Source organism: Psittacula echo, assembly GCF_963264785.1.
Source record: "Psittacula echo genome assembly, chromosome: 2".
Classification (NCBI taxonomy): Eukaryota; Metazoa; Chordata; class Aves; order Psittaciformes; family Psittacidae; genus Psittacula; species Psittacula echo.
Genome location: NC_137737.1, coordinates 24,402,525 through 24,423,506, shown reverse-complemented (window position 1 = coordinate 24,423,506; position 20,982 = coordinate 24,402,525). Strand labels below are relative to the sequence as shown.

Sequence of the window (20,982 nt, the reverse complement as noted above, 5' to 3'; positions counted from 1 at the left end):
ACAGCTTGAAAACACTACAAAATCCATGCTCCAAATGGCAAATTAAATTAATAGAACTTGGAGATGGGTGTTCTAGGAGCAGACAAGATCCTTCAAATGTGTCATGATGCATAGTCAGAGCTGTAGACATATTTTTAATAATATATTACTTTCACAGAATATTATAAATCACTGCTGAGCATTAAAACTGACAAAAATTAGAACATACTACATCTCTCAAACAGTATTCCAGATTAATGAAATATTACTGTCAATGACTGCAAAACTGTAACAAGTGATAATGCCAGTAGGATAAACTGTCTCATGCACTCTCCCCAGTCTGTACTAGGGTATCTAGCTTTCCGCCATGGAACACCACTGCTTCTTTATAGATACTTGGGAATGCTTCAGGTAGATCCACCCAGGAATAGAAGAAAATGCTTGAACACTTTTCCCCATCTGCCTTAAAATAATAGTCACAAGAAACACTGGGACTGTGAATCTGGAAAATATCTTCAACCCTTCCTTTCCTCAGAAGGCAATGCTGGGAGATGTATTCTCTTAAATGGCACTGATGACAAGGGATGTCATGTACAGTGTTGGAAAAAATAATCACGGCTGACAAGGCCCATTTACAAGCTATCAAACTAAAATTCAATCATATTTAGCTTTCCTTACAGGCGTATATTTAAAAAAACCTCTCCACAGGCCCTAACAGGAGTTTTCAGTGAACTTTTCTGATCCCTGTGCTCCACTGACGTGAAAAGGAATAAATGCTGCATGAATGCACCTCAGCCTGTACAGGCAAGTAAGCAGGATGGGGAAAAACAGCCTGGTCTCTTCAAATGCTGCAGCCCAGTCAGCAAATTGTTTGTCTCAGGAGGATCTTGCAGAGTATCTATTTCTAGGCTAGGGTGTCCTTTCTGGTTTTTTTGATGCACTTCTGGCTTTGGTGCATGTACTGACTGGAAAGCTCAGACATTTTCATTTGGTGCTCATGGATCAGCAAAATGTTCCCTTTCTACTTCCCTTTTACACTCAAAAAAAAAAAAAAAAAAAGAAAAAAAGATTAAGTGCTGTGCAAATATTTGCAATGGAGAAAGTCTTAACTCCACGACACATTTTCTTGTCCAAGAATATGACAGAGATGACAAAATGGCCATTTTTCTATCAAATAAATTTATATCAGCACCTTTAAAACCATTGGACTTTGCATGATTCACCTTACAAAGAAGCATTGCTGCTGACATATGAGTGTTATACTGAACTCCCAAGCTGCATTCCTAAAATGCAAACTAGCAGAGTTCACATTTACAAAGTGTAAAACTGGTTATTCCTGAAAATGAATAAGGGCATTTGCAGATTCCTCTCACTTAATGGCTGATGTCAGGGACAATGAATTTAATCTTAGGATGGAGGAGGGGGGTGGGCTGCTGGCCTGCCCAGCCATAATATTCCCTAATAGCCTTGAAGGAATTGTAATTGTGGACTGAAACAGCATCTGCTTAACTTTCATCCTAGCCTCAGGATTGGAACTTTTTGCTTGTTGTGAAGGATCGTAAGAAAGACTACACAGAGCATGAAGATGAAAACAGAGTGAGATTAAAACCCTTAAATACAACCACCAAGACACAGCTGTCCATACTGCTAGTGAACTTAAGGAAATATAAATACCAAAATGTATTTGACATTCATCATGTATTTTGGCATCGCAATTTAGAACACTGAGTTGTTTGAAAACTTCCAGTTTAAAATCTTTTTCAGCATTATTATACAGGACTGTTTGTTACAGATTATTCTGAGAGAAGCAAGTAAGTTTCAGTGCTAGGCACACTGAAGAGGTAAGGAGTAAAGCCAATAAAATATAATGCTGATTGTGACATTTTAGAGAAATTAATGAAAAGGAAAACTGGATTTATAAGCCTTGAAATGTATCGCTCTTTTCTTTGCCTTCTGTTGCAGGTTAATTACTTTAAAGTTTTTCATCAATCATTTTGATTTCCAATTCTCTTACACTCAGTTTTAAACAAATGATAGAAATTTCAGGAAGGTCAGTGGTCTTTTGCTCTCAATAGTTCAGGCACAAGCTATACAAATAAAATAAGGAAACCTCCTTATTCAGCCACTGTCCATACACTGAATGGAATTTGTTTCTACTATTTCCATATTTCCCGTAACACATCAAGGAAATTCGAAATTGTTGCTACTTATATTTTTAAGTTATAAATAAACTTTGTGTAATATAACAATTTGTCTAGAAGGTGTAAAGGAAAAAAGAAAGCCTCAATTAAAATAAAATATAATTAATCAAATGATGACCACCTTGATGAAGCAACCATTTATTACCAGAAACCTAAGATTTCTGAGAAAAGTCCATTATCTTCACAGGAAGATAAGCAGCCCTACTAATAGCTAGTTAGGAAAACCTGCATATTAAAAGAAAGGCAGCAAAATAGTTTTTGCTAGAAAATCATATTTGGCTACTAAAATTTTGAGCACCAATTTGGATTCTTTGGATATAGGCAAGGTCATGGGTGGGAATACCATTATTGCCAAATACTCACTTTACCTTGTTATTATATTTTTGTCACTATGATTTCTGTCATTTTCACTAGCATTGGCAAAAATAGTCATTGTAAAGAGAATGAATACAACCCATTTTTTAGCTCAGTGCCAATGTTTTAGGTAGGAAGGGCTGGCAGCAGAGCAGAATGAGGGTTATATCCATACTTGAGGAAGTGAATAGTCAGGTGACTTAGTGGTTGAAACCAAAAGTCAGTCATAGCATCTTTTGGTCTATACTGCAAACCCCTCTTACAACTGTGGATGGCAGGCCAGAGAAAACAAACAGCATGAAGTTTATCAGTAAAATCAGTTTGCACCATAGAAATATTATACTGATTTGAGGGAAACACTCAAGGGAAACACACTCAGCACAGGAAAACAGGGAGTTGAGGCTGGCAAATGCACAATAATTTGTACATTTAGATAGTAAACTCTTAAGAAACTGGCTGTTGCTGTATTATAATGCTAAAATTAGAAGGGCAAAATCAGTAGCATACAGGTGTTCCCATCACATCTGAAAGAAATAATGAATCCTAAAGGGTAGAGCAGTCCTCCACGGGACTGGAAAAAGATTGCCTTTTTGACATATAACTGCTCCCTGAACCCATTCAGACGTGGTGCAGCTCTTGTCTGCCACACAGTAGAAATCTTCCGTGTTCAACAGTTCATTTACCTTGCTAGAAAAACAACTCAGTTCAGCAAACTCCCAAATTCACTCAGTGCAGCTGCTCTCAAACCCCTTGTTTAATGAAATGTGCTGACTGAGCTGTTTCATAGTAAACATTAGTTATAGCAGAACTCTTCTCCAAAATTGAGTCTTTTAGGAGCAAGAGGATTCTACAGCTCCGTAGCACTGACACAGAACCACCCATAACTCACAAACAATAATAAAATACCATCTGAGGGCACAGAGGTTATTGCCATCAGCAGCTCCCTATGGAATTGTAAATCATTTGAACAAAGCTTGCCCTTTTTTTTGAGAACTTTAGGCTGAAATCACTGCATAGCCAGGATCCCAGTGTCTTACAGTGTATGAAGACTCTACCTTTAGTTCCTTCATTTAACCTTGCTTTACAAATGAGTTAACCCTGAACAGGCTGCTCTTTCTGGATGAAAATAAGAAAGATACCTCAAAAGTACTGGCAACTTATCTTAGAGGAAGTTTAAACCTTTGGGATATCAGCTTGCCAAACATCTGATAAGGCATAAGGATTAACTGTGAAATGCACTGTGCCCTGAAGTTCAGTGGGATACACTGTGGGAAAAGGAGGTGAAATTCAATGGAATATTATTTTTGTAAGCATCTGCAGGCCCAGGCCCTTGCCCGACACATAGGCTATGTTATTTCTGTCGCTGTGATTACAATATGAAACATATTGAACATCCTTAAAATTAAATTAACTTTCAACTCCATTGTGTGCATTTTCAATAATGTGGCAACATGTCAGCCTCAGAAACACTGCAGCATCTATAATATAGTGTCTCTTCTAAGTCCCAGTGCCCCTGGAAGTGTAATGGGAATGCAATTCAAAGGTTGCTGTTCTGAGTAGAAACATTTTGCTTAACAAAATGTACCCATCCCACTGAAAAAAAATAAAGGCAAAAGTAAGCATTATAGTTACTAATCCACACATACTGAAATAAGTCAATCTTAACTCATGAACCCAATTTTTTTTTGTAAGTGAATACTGTGAACGGTCAGTTGCAACACATGTTTACTCTTTGTGCAAAATGCAGACATCATAAATATTATTTGCACGTACAGCACTTTTCTGAGTCTTGGTACAGCATGCTCAGCAATCATTTTCAGATGTTTTTACAATTTCCTGAATTCTCATTGCTTAAATGAATAGAAAATAAAGATTAAATTATATTACCTGTTTTGAATTGAAATAACAATATTTCTTTGCAATGACAAACAGAGGTTGAAGATGAAAAAAGGCTTCTGGACCATTGGTCTGTTTTTGCGTCAACATCTGAAAGTCCCTACTGCTGATTTTAAGGTGTTTGGCACAGTTGAGTTCTAGATGTCCCAAACAGTGACCTTTCACGGTTAATTTCAAACACTAGTCTAGCTCTCAATATATTAGTAATTTCTGCAAGATATTCAAGTTATGGTTTCACTATTTCACCTTCATATCCTAATTTATATTGTTGGCACCATTACAACCATTTCCTCCTTTCCATTGATGCCCTTCACATACCTACACTGTATTACAAGCTACTGTTGTTTATTACCTTCACGCCCTTTTCTTTCAGCTAAAGTTTACAGCATTTGTGATTGAAGTTGATACAATTCAAGTACTTCACCTTAGACAGAACTGGTATTGTGTGAAGGACTGCAAGAGTGCTTAGTAGAGAGTAGTCTTCTTCTGTATAATATGTTGTTCTTTTCCATTAAAGATACAGCCTCTTCAAGGATTTCATGACTTCTTGCTGTGCTTACATGCACTTGTAACATGCGGAGACATATCACAGGACTTGTTTCCCAGCTCTTGGCAGAGAGGAGCTGTGGAAGCACAAACTCTGGGAGACATTTGTTGCTTTTCACAGTTTTGAAAAAACCCTCTCACCTCTCTAAGATCCTCAAACTTGTCTTGGGTTACAGAATCCCCTAGAGTTTGTCTGCACCATTATGATTTGGATTCATTACTTCTATGGAAAGCCATATTCATAATTTATGTCAGAATCACTGGAGTCTACTTTAAACACAGGCAGGATAATAAAAAAAAGTTTCATTCTAATAAGGCAAAGAGATATGTTCTTGATTACAGAATGGAAAACATTTACAAAAAAGAAAGACATCAAGAAAATACAGATGACAGACCTAAAATTTAGAGTACTTTTGGTTTCCACCTTTTATTGAGTTTGTCAGATGTAGGTGTGGCAGAATGTTTCTAACCTAGAATTATTTACAGCTTTTTTTAACCTATTATTTGTTCCTCTTTTCTACCTCCCTATCTGCTAAATTAATTATATGAATGACATTTGTCTGATGATGAAAATGAAGTTATACAGTTATGGCTTTTCTGGCTGATACTTTTTGCTTTGCTGATCCATCACTGTTGCTTTGTGTTAATTTAACATATTACCACCACAACCAGGGAGTTGAGTGCTTCTTTGAAAGGGTATCTGGGCTATTGTCACTTTGAGTCGGTAGCTGATACCTCAAAGACAGGCAAGGAGTCCTCAACAAAAGCACTTTCCATTTGTGGAAGTGTCATGTGAAGGTAAAATTTAACATACAATAAAAGCTACTGACACTCTGGGCTCGTATGAAGGGCTGCTTGAACGAAAAAAGGAATTCCTTCCATCAGTGTTTATTCTCCTTTTACATTCCCCTTTCTCTGCCTATGTCAGGCAGTGGCTTCAAAGGTAGGCACAATTTACACATAAAGGCAAACAGTAAGCCATGCCAACAAATGGTGGGAATGTAAAGCTGAATTCAGAAGAGAAACACTACAGAAATTTAAATTTATAAACTCCTATTATTAAAAAATACGATCTAACGACAGCTATGGTCAAGCATAGACTGAAACCGCTGCTGAGACAGCTGATATAAAGACCCTCCTCTACACCTTGGCTGATCAGCCCAATTCCTGCAAAAATCCGTGGGATTTCAGGATGGCCCAAAAAGGGAAAAGATCCCAGCCTTCCTTGTAGATCCTGGCAGGTGTTTGGCCTATACTGTCAAGTTAAGATTTTTTCCACCCTACTGCTGCACCTGCAAATGTTTCCTTATAGAAACGTCAAATCTATTTTTTAAGATTGCTAACCTATTTGTCTCAATAATACTTAGTGGCAGTGGATTCTGCAAATTGATTAAATGCATCAAAAAGTTATTTGTTCCTTGTTGACTGCTTTGAATCTTGTGCTTTTCCGTTGCACTGAGTGCCCCTTTGTTATCTCAAATTATGCATCAGGCAGATTGGAGCTGCCTTTCAAAGGCTGTTTAGGAAGAAAGGTGCAGGAAGAGTTATTTGGTTTTTATAAATCTGAAAGGAGCTTATGCTGTTCTTCTTTGCAACAAGAATAGTTTCTCCTTAAGCAGACCTCCTGCCCCAGACAGCCTCATGTTGTTAATCACCTGCATTTGCCAGGGACATTGGCTGAGTAAATGAACGAGGATGACTTTAGTTGCAGCATGAACTAAGGTAATTCCACTTGCAGTGGGTTCAGTCACATATTTTCCACATAAACAGTAATTGAAACAGTCAGTCAATAAATAAAATAAAAGAGCTTTAAGATTAACACCTGATAACATGAAAGACACAAGACTGCAAAGAAACTTTGCTCCTGTAACACTCCAGGGACCTTCTGACATACAATCTGAATAACAGAGTGCTTTTTGAACAAGGATCTGAACATCAGGGGAATGCAATGATGTTTCAGCTCCATGTAGCTGTAGTATGTGCAAATAGAATTGCACATTAAACATGAAAAAAACCCACCCTATCTAGCAAAGCAGTTATTCTGCTGAGGCCTTTAGGTGACATTTTAAACCACTGGTGACCATGGAGTATCCAAAGGAAATACAAGATAAAAAACTTATAAAAATCTTGTTGTTCCATTGAAGGGTTCTGGAGAAATCATCAAGCTCCACTGGCAACAAAAAGAACCAACAAAGTGAAAGATAAGACTGATGTACCTGCGTAACAAGCCTGTTATTCCAGTGAGAGATAACTGGTGATACTATAAACCAGGAAAGCTGAGTTAGGGTGGTTTGCAGTTTCAATAGAATCCCACATTACATAAATGCAGTTCTTCCACCTGATTGCATTTTTAATGCAGAGGTAACCAGAACAATTAATTTTTTTTAGTAGGTTTTTTGCTTGTTTGTTTAAAAAGTGCAAGGGAGAGTTGCCTATTATGTTTTTACATTAGAAGCTGAAAAGCTGAGTGAACTGTCTGCAAGAGTGAAGAACAATAAAGCAGCACAGCTGAGCTAGCAGTTTTAGTACAAATCTGGCTTCTACTTACTCTTCCATTGGTGTGATCCTCAAAGGTTTAAGATGAAACAAGACTATGGTAAGGCAGTTCCAAAAGAGAGTTAAAAAAAGAAGCTGAAATTACCCCTCTGCCAACAAGGAGTAACAAAGGCCACCTCAATCTGTTGGATGACACTGGAACCCAAAGGGTATCTGAAATGGATGCTAACAGGAGGGAGGGGAGAGAGACCCAAATCCAGAAAGTGCAGAACAGAAAACTTCCTTCAGGAACGAGCAGCAGAGGAGAAAGAATAGAGCAAATCTTCTTCCCACTGAAGAGGCAGATTATTGCTGCTGACGGCCAAACATGGAAGTGCTGCAGTAAAAGGCAGCCAAGCAACAGTGACTGAAAACAACGATCTGACTGCTCATTTTTTATATTTCTAAAGGTTTTTGCATTATATCCACTCAGGCATCAATCACAACTTTATTAAACCACAAAACAGATGTCAGTTCAATGGCTGTATCGGAAACATTTTGAATGACAGGCTGATGATGGAACAATTCCAGCCTCCATACATTATTAAACACATACTAATGCTGCTCTTTCAATGCTGCCCTTACAGGCTCAATCACTCTATTCTCCCTCTATGGTACCTTTTTTAACAGCAGACCTAATTGCAGATGAATATTACATAGGAAAAACAAGACTTACTGTAATAAATAATGATACTAAACTAGTAAACAAAAGAAAAATATCCATGTTAAAACTGGTTGTCTGTCTTCATATTATGTTTCCTGGCATTAAAATTTTATCTTAATACAATTGTAGGAGCTGAGGGTGGGTTGTCACCTCACTCAGAATATTCAGTTATTGCCTTTTTGCTGTAATCTTGACAAAATTTATGCTTAGGTTTTCTTTCCATGCTTGCCCAAAGACAGTGCACAAGTATAAATGCTTTCTGCTCTTTTTGAGTGAAGAGGTAATATGAAAATACATATAAATATGGCAGAAAGAATTTGTCTGGCAAATTCCAGATTCCACCCCTCTGCTTAACTCCAGATTTCAGGCAGATTGAGGAGGTGATCAGGGCAGCACACCTGCCTCTCAATTCATCAGTAATATAAATTGTATTTTCACTAGCAAAAATGAATTTTATTTTCATAAGGGCAGAGAGGAATTATATTCTTGGTGGACGAAGCACAAGGCACAGTAAATGGGAGATGCAAATGCTGGAAAAAAATCTCTCACAGAAGCATAGGGTTGACTTGCCACAAACTGCAGATCATTACTCCTCTCTTCCTTGGTGTCCTATACTATCCTTTGGCCTGGAATACTTCCTGCATGTTTTCATGATGTGGGCAATGAAATCAAGTAAAGATGGATTTGGGGTCTTCACTTGCCCTGGCATCTTGATAGCCTTAGTGCATCCTCCTGATTAAGGAGTGCTTAGTATAGCAGAGATGTCTGACGTTATGCAGACAATTCAATAAGATAAGAAATGAGAATATTGAAAAAAGAAAATAAAATAAAATACACATTCTTTGGGGGTTCTGGAGAGAAAGAAAACTTTCCTAAACAAAATTCTCGGTGCTTTCTGGTCTGTGCTTACTGCAGCTAGTTACTGAAGGCTTCCCACAGCACAAGGGAAAGGCAGCTGGCTGTGAATGTGCTCTGTGAAACTGCTCTGTTTTGGCTGCTGAATTGGATGGTCCCAGCTGGAAGCAAGCAGCCCTGCCAGCATTTAGCGAGAAATGCCCTCCCGGGGCTGGTGACTGAAAACTTAAGTGCAGGCAGGGATGGAGGCAGCTGCCCCCCAAATTCCTATGGGTTTTAAAGTGTGCTTCAGGGCTAAGAGATCAAAACTCAAATGCAGTTTCTGGTGTTGAGGCAGGAATTGGCAGAGGCCACTCTTATACAGGTAATTTGCCTCACTGAAAGGCTAAAGAGTATTCTTTCATGATGGGTCACTCCTGTGGAATGGCTCCAGCCTGGGCATAGTATCTTAATCTTTTAGAGAGCATCTGAAGGCAGAGTAATTCCCACAAGATATGAGGCATGCATAGGCCCTTATGCTATTTCTCTAGCTTACTCACTGGAGAACAGATTTTCTGTTGAACCGATATTTTAGAAACCCAGCATTCATCCTGAATCGGCCAGGTTTGGAAGTGGGTTTGAAGTCAACTCGCACATAAGTGACCACAGAGGTCTGCTTTGGCTGAAAAATATGTTATGTTAATTAGCAAAATGGTTTGTCTAAGGAAGTGAACATATGAAAGCCTTTTAAAACAAACTGCTTTACATCCTGCAAGCTTTTAAATCAAATTGGGACAGTTACAGCCAACACTGAGCAGAACTGTTTGTGACTTTCTGGTTTGTTTGCTTCAAAAAATCTGCCTGGTCTCTTGAATGACAGCTAGGGGCTCTTTATGGCACTCTCTTGCACAGTTTTAAGGATAAAATTAAAAAATATATTCACAACATAAACATATAGTTTTTGTCTTATAACTCACATAGAACTTAGTCCTGATGAGGTATTCACAAGAGCACGGTTTGGACTCTGTTCAATTTGTCAAGGCTTTATGCTCAATGCTTCTCTCTGAACTGGAATTCAGACTTCAGAATAAATGAAGTTATGTCTAAATAAATCATATGTCTAAATAGGTTGTCCCTTCCCTTCACATTGTTTTTCAGTAACAGAACACATTAGGAAGCTCCAATTTCAAGTCAGAATGGATACATCCAACAAAACTGCTATCGGCAGCCCAAATCCTGACACTCTCCCTTTAATTCCTGACAGGAGGAATTCTTGATGACCTCCATGATTATCTTGCTTGCATGAGGAATTTAACTGAATATGGTGCTGGTGGTGTTTTTGCCAAAAAGAAATCCTATATGTGATAAAACAGGGTGTCATCTGAGATTTATGAAAAGCCTGTGGATATTGTAACAGCCATCAATCATTTACTCTTTCTTTCCCTTTAAGTTTTGTGTAAATGAGTTAGGAGTTTTAAAGATACTAAACATAAATCTATATGGTATATATATTCTGAATGTATTGCATAAGTTATCAGGGAATGCTGTGATCTTGAAAGATAAGACTGTGTACAGAGCTAGGAAAAGGAAGGAAATACCTTCTTTCAGTTGCAGTAAAATAAATTCAGGGTCTTATTATTGCCCTCTAGATCACCCACTGCCTTTCAGAGCCCATCCCCTGCCTCCCCAAATGACTTGTTACTACAACCATTGTAATTGTGTCACAAGAGAACATTACCTTGGACTTTCATAGCATTAAGACTGCAAGAAAATGGTCACAGAAGACAATGTGCATAAAAGTTGCAGAAATTAAAATGACAGACAGAAGGAAAAATTCATAGGAGCTGCCCAGCAGCATAACCATTTTCCATTTCCTGGTCTTAATTTCTAAACACACTTTTGAGAGGCAGTAATTACACATGCAGAAATTCTCACGAGTCCTTGCGCTTGCTGCGATTTCATATCTTCAGAGAGGAAAAATGCTGATATTAGATTTGAGATGCAATTCCTACATCTTTTGACTATTGAATTAAATATTTAAAATAAACAATAAACCATCATCTTTAAATTTTGTCAGAAATAAACCCACAAGTCTCAGATCTTAACAGAGGTTTTTTTAAATAAGGGGGAAAGAAACTGGAGTTAAGTGGTTAAGTTGACACAGGGTGCTAAGTAAGCTTGTACAGATGGAACTTTACTCCGTACCGATTCAGTTTTTAAAAAACGTTGGAAAGAGATGCTCTATCGACTAGTATCAAGTAGTAGACTGGAGAAAAAGAAAAAAATTCTAAATACATAACAGATCTTTCAAGTAATTATTATGTAAAGAGCATGTGTGATAAAGACATAAAAGTGTAATGCCTATGCCTGCATTTTCTTAAAAATATACATGTGCATGGGTGCACACATTCACATATCAAACCACCACTTATTTTGTGAAGGCTTTGTACTTTTCAAAGAGTTGTAATAGTTTTTATTGAGAGTATTTTTTACCTTTCCCTGACCCTGGGGGTGTTACTTGAATCTGACTTATACAGCTTAAAGAGAAAATAATTGTTAAAATATGCATGTTTAAATATAGTATACTGGAAACACAACTGACCTTGACCCAAAATCACATTTCTGAGCCTGGAGCAAATGATGGCTGCTATATGATGCCTGGAGCATAGCTGGCTGCTATGGTTTAGAAGTGAGTAGTGGATCCTACCATGAAGCCAGAACTCCCATTTCCTAGAGGTATAAAACTTTCTAGATTGACATGAAAGAAATTTCTGATTGAAAAACTAATATTTACATGAGAATTAGTACAGGTAATTCCTGATAAGTACAGAGTAGAATTTTGTTGACCTGCTGTTTTACTACTCATTGATGGCTTGGCTTCTCAAATGAAGATTGGGGAAGGGCAACACCATGCTCACTACATGCACGATGACTAAGGGCAAGTGGAATGGGCAAAAACTGATTGGAGAAAAGCTGCATAGGCAATCAGGAAGATTCCGCACAAGACTGTCATCTCCTAGATCAAGCTCGAGTGATCAAAGGCCTGAACCGCCTGCAGGCATGGTTGGACCTGCAGCTTCCAGTGCACCTTGTCATCTGCCATTTCGACCCTTGCCTGTCGCTACAAGGCTTTGCGAGTGTGAGTAAACCCTTCCAGCCTGCACAATGGATTTTTTTTTAGGTGAGGCGCAGGGTGTGCAGAACTGGCCCCACCCTTTACACCTGAGGTTTATCTGCCAGGGCCTAGATAGCTAGGACGGTGACAGCAAAGTCCTCAGGTCGTAGGTTTTGTAAGAGTGTCCTTCTCTTAGATGGAAGACCTTACAAGGCTAGATGAGCTCCATCTGCTCAGGTTTGAAAATAGAAGTTTTCCTTCTCCTATGAGGATGGCATGTCTTCGCTAACGAAGATTTGGAAGGTGTTTTACCCTCGCGTTCTGAACAAGACTGTCATCTCCTGGGTCAATCACAAGCGACCGATGAAGCAATAGCACATCGAGTGTCTAGGCGGGATTCTGACTTAGAGGTGTTCAGTCATATGCCCGCAGATGGTAGCCTCGCGCCAGTGGCTCCTCAGCCAAGCGCATGCACCAGGGGTCTGAACCTGCGGTTCCTCTCGTACTGAGCAGGATTACTATTGCAACAACACATCATCAGTAGGGTAAAACTAACCTGTCTCACGACGGTCTAATCCCAGCTCACGTTCCCCATTAGTGGGTGAACAATACTTCATCATTTGTGTCCTATAATACCTAATGCTGACTGTATGACTGTTTTAGAAACATATCTGTAAACACGTTTGCATGACATAGCAATATGAGGATATTGTTTGTGTCATACATTATGTTTCCATCGTAATGAAAAGCACTTTGATATCTTTGCTCAGACAGGGCCAGAAATTTCTGGATATGGAGAAAAATCAAAGTAAACCATTGCAATATTAAAATGGCAAAAAGGTGAAGCACTGAAAACCTGAGAGCAATAAATTACATTGAGAAACTCAGTAAGCAATGAATGTTTTGCAATACAGAAAGTAAATAGTATAATGTATGTTCTTACCGTTCCCGTTGTGCCCAAGGAAAGGTGGTTCATTTGTTGGGTCAGAGGGCCCATCATGCTTGCTGGCTGCATTGACATAGTGTGGTCCATTGTCGGCGTTATCACAGCACCCTAGAAACACACGTCATTTACACTTCAACATTTCACTTAAAAAGAAAGGAAAAAGGCAGCATTCTCTAAATGAGTGAACCTGACTGAAAACTTGACAGGAATCTTAAGAAAGACTAATATATCTGTCAGAGGAAATATGTTTTGTTCCTATTGACAACCAAGCTACCCACATGTATTATTTGTACTACTAATGAGGCCATTTTACGTCGGTTCCAATTAAATGTCAATTTTTACTTCGTTGCTTCTGACAAACAAATGCATATATTCTTTCTATGATTAAGGCTACTGTACACTGCAAAATGCCTGTCATTTCTATTTTTTCATATCATATATAGAACAATCTTACAGACAAAACACATATGTCCCCAATTTCCTCAGACTTCTAAAATCTTTAGTCTCTGAGATCTTCATCCTATTATGGTAATTATCTTGGATTTTTCCAGTCTCAATTAAGAAACTTTACTCATGACACTTTATAGCCCATTAACTAAGACTAGCTATTGACAGTAAGTTTGGTAGGGACACCCACTTAAAACATATACACAGTGTCTAAAGGCACTTTTCTTCTCCACATGAAAAAAAAAGACATTAACAACAAGCAGCATATGAACTAAAGCCAATGCAAGACTATGAACAGAAATGAAACAAAAGACATGCCAGAGGAGCTTTGGAGAAAGCTTCTTTGCCATTCATATTCCTGGGGTTTTGCTCTTCCACTCTCCAAGGTACCATGTTGATAATGCCATGCCTTAGTGAAGTGTTGATTCTCTTCAGTTTTATGGTGTAAAATACTATTTCCTGTGTTGTTAGGGAAAGTCAGAAACAGTAGTCCACTCTTTTTCTTGTAGATAGTGAAATAAGGAGGCATTTCAGCCATTTCTACCTACCAAATAATAGCTCTACTTTGTGCGTATGTATGCTTGTGTGCACACATAAATTTGCACGATCGCATTACATTTACTGCAAAGTGTGGAAAACACAGCTGAATGTATTTGCTTAATAAAAAAGGAAAACTGACATTTTTTTCTATTAAGATTACAGACAAAATCCACCTCTGAACAGGAATTTTAAATAAACTAGTTCCAAAAACCTCAGCACACCTGTTCTTACATGTCTTTCTCCCCTTTATTACTGCACAGCTATGTGACTCCATTGCCGAGGATCTGATAAGAAGCAAAAGATTTCAAATTTTCAGTCACAAATAAAAAATAACCAAAAATAAAAAACGCTGGGGAAGTACCAATTAATTTTTTCTCACCTTCCAGTAATATTTTGTCTATGCACATCCTATCTGAGAAGTAGATTCTGCAGTCTCTGTGAATTCATTATTTGCATGCAATGGTAAAGAGGAAGTAGCATCAGCTTGGTCAGTCCTTTTTGAAATACCCTTAGCATATGAAATACATACATGCTTGTTTTATGTCACACAGCGCATTACATTCCTTGCACTGACAAGAGTCCCCAGAGAAATTTAGCAAATTATGGAAACTAGCCACTATAGAATATCTGTCATGATTCCAAATAAATGCTTATAAAACAAGCTGATCAATGTGCAAGTATCAAACCTGCAGTACTTGCGAACACTTTGGCCTCTTTCTTGGCTATATTAAATTGCACTGGTTTACATTGATTAACCCACTGATTAAGTAATTCTAATGACCTACCACAAGGCTATCCTTCTTGTTGTTGCCACAGGTCCTTATAAATCAAGATAGTAACAAACTTTCACCACAAAATTTCTTACAGCATAGTAAAATTAATATTTTATTCAAAAAGCCCTTCTTTCTTCCTTACATGACATTTCTCTTTCATACTTCTCTATTTTCCCTGAAAATCTACCCTTTTGCTGAAAGTCTGAATGCAAATCTATGGGGCATACACTCATTCAATCCATTTGGCAGTCTTTGCATAGTAGATTCAGTGCAAGAGTCTGAAGTAGCACCATACCCAAGGAAAACAATGTGCTTGCTGTATGTTCAAAATCAGTGGCCTGGGATACCACACAGTCAGAAGAGTTCTTGGTGTTTGGACACCCACCTGTACTTTTTGGTTATGGTAAGAAATCATAAGCTTTGTGCAGACCAAATCTGTCAACTGATAAACAGTTCTCAATTCCCTCTAGAAGCAGTTTTCTCCTTTGGCTTAGAGATGGGGAACTGCCTCAGGGCTTTTTGAGACAGACAAGGTGAGCTTCCACTTGTGATGTGTGATGGGGGTAAGCAGAAAGTCACACCCGCACCACAGCTTCATGCAGCCTTGCACTGCCAGCAGTAGTGGCTGCAATTAATTTAGGATGTCCAAGAGCCTTAAAACACCAAGCTTTTTTTGCAAAGATGTTTGTTGCAAAGGTATGGTTGGAGGAACTTGCTGTGATTACAGATGTGACAGACTGATAGCTATTCCTGTGTATAAATTCAGGAACTTGGAAATGAAGATGGGGCAGTGGTGAAGGAAAACTTATGATTTAGTGTAGCAAACACAAGTGCCAGACACTCAGTGGAAAAATCTGATAGCAAATGTCTTTCAGTAAATAAGAAGACATACAGGTTTTGCAAATAAACCATTAAAAAAAAAAAATACGGACTTGAAAGGAAATATATCAAGGACAAAAAAAAAAAAAAATGCTTAAAGACAGTAAACACATTATTTTTAAATAGAAAATACATATATTCTAGTCCCTAAACACATACCATTTAATACATTAGGGAAAGAAGTTGGGAAAACAAATCAAGTATTTGCAGCTTTCCTAAGACAGCTTAACATATTTGAAGTTGACAGCTACCTAGAGCAGAGAATTACATGCATTTGCCAGACCATTAATTCACCAGAGTTTGCAGAATCCTCTTGTGATCACGTAGGGAAAAAAAAAAAAAAATATACTTAATTAAGGAAATATCATCTGGTTGTTAGGGCAACACTCATTCTCCAGACCATAATGCATTTCATAATACATACTGTCAAGTACATTCATATTCAACTTATTTAGCTGTAGAAGACAACGTCTTACATCAGATGTTGCCATCACATTAAAAGTAATTTGATTCTTTTCAGCCTATAATAGGTATTTGCTGATAATCATCCACTTGGTGACTGGCAAAAGCTACAGCAAACATTTTTCATCTTCATCTGTTTGGATGTCTGATTTTACTGAGTTTATAAACTATATAGAGAGACATCTTAGCATGGCATAATACTACTGAAGGCCCAGCTTAGTTGATAAAACCTGTAGAAGAAATTATTATGAGGTTTTTGCCACTGCCTTTGCCAAAAGTATTTGGCCTGCCAATTATTTAAGTCTGCCCTGTTGTCTCAGTATGATTAATATTTTTTTATACTTCCTGCAAGAAGCTGTTTACTATAATGACTTTTAAATTTGGCAAGCTATTCTTGGCATATACACTTGTCATACTATTCTGTCAATGCTATAGTGGCTTTAAAAGAAATTAGGATTAACAGGGCAAATGGTAAAGAATGAATAACAGAAGAAAAAGCATGATTTTAGCAACACTTTGGTAAACCCAAGATATATTCATTGACATATAGACTTTAATTTCCCTTCACTTTATTTGAAAGACCTTGCTGTTCCAAAATGCTCTAAGCCCTATGGACATACTTTTCATATAAGAAAGTGAATATATTTATTTCAGAATATTTTGTAGTCCATTATTTGCAAACAAGAAGTCTGACTTCATCAGCTACAAACACTGCCCACTCCCTATATGGCAACACTCTGGAATCACAGGAAGGACATTAAATACAGCCTGCTTATTGCATTAAGTAAATTTCTTTAAATACTTGCCAATACCAAATGCCAAAAGGCAGCAGTAGAAATTAAGTTTATGTTGGTACAACGACACATGCCAACTTATATGCTTCAAAGTGTGGGAAAGTGACATCAGAAATAAAAAGTGTATTAGGAGGCTTTAGGAACAGAGAGTTCACTAGTTAAGAGATGCACTTGGGGGCCAGTGGGAGGAAGATTAGTTCCAGCTTTCTACAATAATGAACTGTAGTAAAGGCTTCCCTTTTATTACAATGTTCTAATACTGATATTGGACTTAAGGCACAAATACCAGCTGAATAAATAGTTTTTAGAGCTCTCAGTAAGCATCTGCTTATTTGACAGTTTACTTCTTTTTCTTTATTTAGGAAGTTTTAACAAGTTAAGCATACTTACAAATTCTAGTTTGTAAACACTGGCCAATGTAAAGCCAACAAACATTACAGCAGCAAACTTACTTTCCAGATTTGTTTACATACACATTGTGCTGTTATATAAGCACCAGGTCATTCCATCTGAAAAGTTATTACCATACTACCAAACAAATGTCTTTATGTTATCGAGAACATGTTGTTTCTTGAGGCGTTATTAAACTGAGTGAAAGGATTACTTTTATACTTATCAGACAGACATGTCTGTCAAGAATTAATATGAAAAAACCCCACCATGCATACTTTTTTTGCAGATAAATGTACTCTCTCTGCACACTGAATAAATTATGACCATATTTATATTGATTTACTCTTCTGTCTAGATAGACTTGTCTCATCTTCTTGGGTTGCCTCTTACAGACAGCAGGAAAAATAGGATCCCCTTGTCAGAGCAGTGAGCCTGGTGAAGTACTCTGAGCCAGCTATTAAGTGGCCAAACTTCCATGACTATAATATAATATAATATAATATAATATAATATAATATAATATATATAATATGATAGGATTATTAAAGGTAGCTGTGAAATCCTCTCTGCTCTCTGTCATCAACTCTGCTTAGAATACCTGTTGATATTCCATAAAAACCAAATAAAAACCTATTCTTCTTTTCTCAATGAAAAGTTACCAATTACCTTGGTGTTTACTAGCTGATCAAAAATAAAATCATGATTTCAGTTTGGTGAAGAAGATCTGCAGACATCAACAAATAATGTATATTTTGCAAACCTCAGGATTTGTTTTCATTTCATAACTTTGCTGAATTTCAAAGCTCACTGAAAATGGGGTAAAGTGAGCAAGAAGCCCAAACACTGCACTAAATTAAAGCAGCTTTAACTTTGGACTGAGCAAACCCTGAAACAGACCTTCAGCAACTTTGAGTCCTGTTTCTGTGGCAAATATTAAACCAAAACGGTAGTATTTCTAATCTTGGACATAAAATCAAATTCTTACCTGATATCACCTTTGTACCTTAGTTGAATTTCCTTGGAGCAATGGACACATTTGCTTTCTTTTTCTCTTTTTTTTTTTTTTCTCCTGTAAGTTTGTAAACTTTTTTCCTCAGTTTTAAGTATGTCAGAGGTCCAAGACAGTTACTACCCAGAAGTAACTGGTCTTAAAGAATTAAGAATTCAAATATTGTGTGGTAAATAAAGAATAAGGTGAACTTTGTGCATGTACCACATTTCCTATAGCAACAGCCAAGGTTTTGTATGGTTTGTTTCCCATTGTCTTTCTTGCCTTTAGCCGTATGTCCTGTCTCCTAGTTTGAAATACAGCTTTTGATAATATACAGATACTAGCCTCCACATATAAATGCAGATTAAAAGAATATAGAAATGCGAACAACAAGAGATAAAGAAAATACAGTTGATGCAACAGAAAGAGTTTTGTATCAGTAGCTGTGTTCACAAATAAAGCAGTAACTGCAACTATATGGGTACTGGTTAATAAATACATTACATCAGAGAATGCCACTTTTATATTATGTCAGTAGTTTATGCTCCTACCAGAGTTGAAAAACCAGTAAGTTTCATAGTGTACCACTGCCTGTTAATTTAAAAGGAATTAAAAAAAGAAAGAGATTGCATTTCTGTGACAAACAAAAAGTTGCCCATGTCACTCAGTGCCTGGGAATCAGGAGTCTCTTTCTTGTGGACTAGATTTTCTTACCATTAGAATGGAGTTTAATCTACTAAAGCAAAATCTAAACATTTCCTCTCCAAACAGTTCTGCTGTGTTTCCTCCCTTCATGCCTATAACCAGGCGTGAAAATTGACTTGATGGCACATCCTAGTTCTAACAAGGTGCAAAATGGAAATTATCAAACAGCACAATTAAAACATGAGTCAGCATCATTGTTTAATCTAAATTTTCTCTTCCCTGCCTCACTGGATTCAAAAGAAACTTTCAAAAAAACAGTCCTCAACAGTCTGATTTTACATATATAGACTTATATATACACACTTATAATTGCTTATGGGAAGACAAACGATTTTGCCAGTTCTATTACATCCACTCAGTCCACACTGTTTTTTTAAACATGTGGATAATTTGCTTGATGTTTGAAAGTCTCAGTCCAGGATTTATTTTGACAAAAGCAAATAAAAGCAGCAGTGACAGATTTTAAAGCTTATTATTTATGAGCAACACTTAATAAATGTTGAGTAAGAGCTTCTGTTATTGGCTGAAAACACTTACTTGATTTTACTGAGGAAAATACACTCAAAATACAAGAAAAATGCCTAACAGCAAGATTTGCCTCAAGAGCTTGTACTTGGATGTGGAGGAGCAGAGCAGGTTGGTGGCATGAGATGCATGTATGGCATTTTTAATGTGCTAGAACCTTGGCTGTCCCTGAGTGTTGAGCCTTCTCGGCAAGGTGAAGAAGTCTTCCCTGTCTGTGTGTCTCTATGAAGTCATGACTACAGACATCTGATGAGACCAAATGTCTGAAAGACTGCACTGTTGATCTCTGCTTTTCTGGAGAGATTTAGTACATAGGTCATTTGCCAGGCACAGAGACTGGCTAACTACGTTTGGGGAGGAAATGTCTAACATTTCTTCTATGTGCACTTTTAGCCTCAACACTGCAATGGCCAGTGACAGGACAGCAGCTGTGATCTGTAGCAGATGTGCCATGTTTCATTTCCTGCCCGAAACCAGGAAGGATTCATGCTGTGTAAGCTGCAACATAGTGGCTGCTTAGTGGAAGAAAAGATTCACTCATTAGAAGGACAAACACCGACACTAGGAGACATCAGAAATGCTGAGGAACTGGCTATCAACAAAAGAGAAAAAGCAACCCAAAAGCCAAAAAACCAGAAAAGCAGATGGGTATTATAACCCTACGTATTCACCAGAGGTATGATGACAAAATGACATCCTACACAACCGCAGCCAGAAGAAAATAGTATGACTGTGCATGGTGTTCACTCCAAATAGCAGAAGGACCCAACCACAACTAGAATTAGATGGAAAAACCTGAAATGTCTTCAGCTTTCAGAAAAGTGAGGTGGCATCACTGAATGAAATACCAAGGAGAGACTGAGGTGCCAGGGTGGCAGACAGTGAGGCTCTCCTCTGCGAGATTCCTAATCCTTGAGGGGACTATGGGAAGAATGGTCAAGAGAATGGTAGGTATCAGGATTCTTCTTGCCACTCCAAGATCAGACAGACCTCAAAACCAAGACTGAGGCACAGATTTTCAGTAGTACCTACTTACCTTATATTCCACCATTAAAAGTAATGTGAGCCTATGCCTTACTTGTGCCTTTATAAATTTTAACTGTTTTTTCTCACCAATTGCTGGTTGGATCTGTCTCTGTACAAGCCAACTGCCATTAACACACGGTTTCTATTGCACCTGAACAACTTCATCATCCTTGGATGATGTCTTCAGTGACCGCTGTCCAGTTTTCCATTGTTTCGAACAACTGATAATATAGACACAATCTGAAGAAACTGTGGCTGCAAAAATGTCCTTACCTAAAAGTTCTGTCCCTGATGAATGAGACTACAAGAAGCCAGAAAAGCTGATGGGAGCAAGCACACAGAGCATTCACGTCAAAGCTAACCACATTTAAATCAGT

The 20,982-nt window shown here is 37.7% G+C and overlaps 1 protein-coding gene across 3 annotated transcripts in view; it reads right to left on the bottom strand.

Moving 5' to 3' along the window:
- The window catches only part of RBMS3 (RNA binding motif single stranded interacting protein 3), a gene marked incomplete at both ends in the record, with an annotated part of 444,014 nt that overhangs the window by 14,316 nt on the left and 408,716 nt on the right, over positions 1-20,982 (bottom strand). For all 3 annotated transcript variants that reach the window (XM_080610082.1, XM_080610080.1, XM_080610081.1), the window contains one exon: positions 13,068-13,178. In XM_080610082.1, coding sequence (XP_080466208.1) covers positions 13,068-13,178 — 111 coding nt within the window. The remainder of the gene's footprint in view (positions 1-13,067; positions 13,179-20,982) is intronic.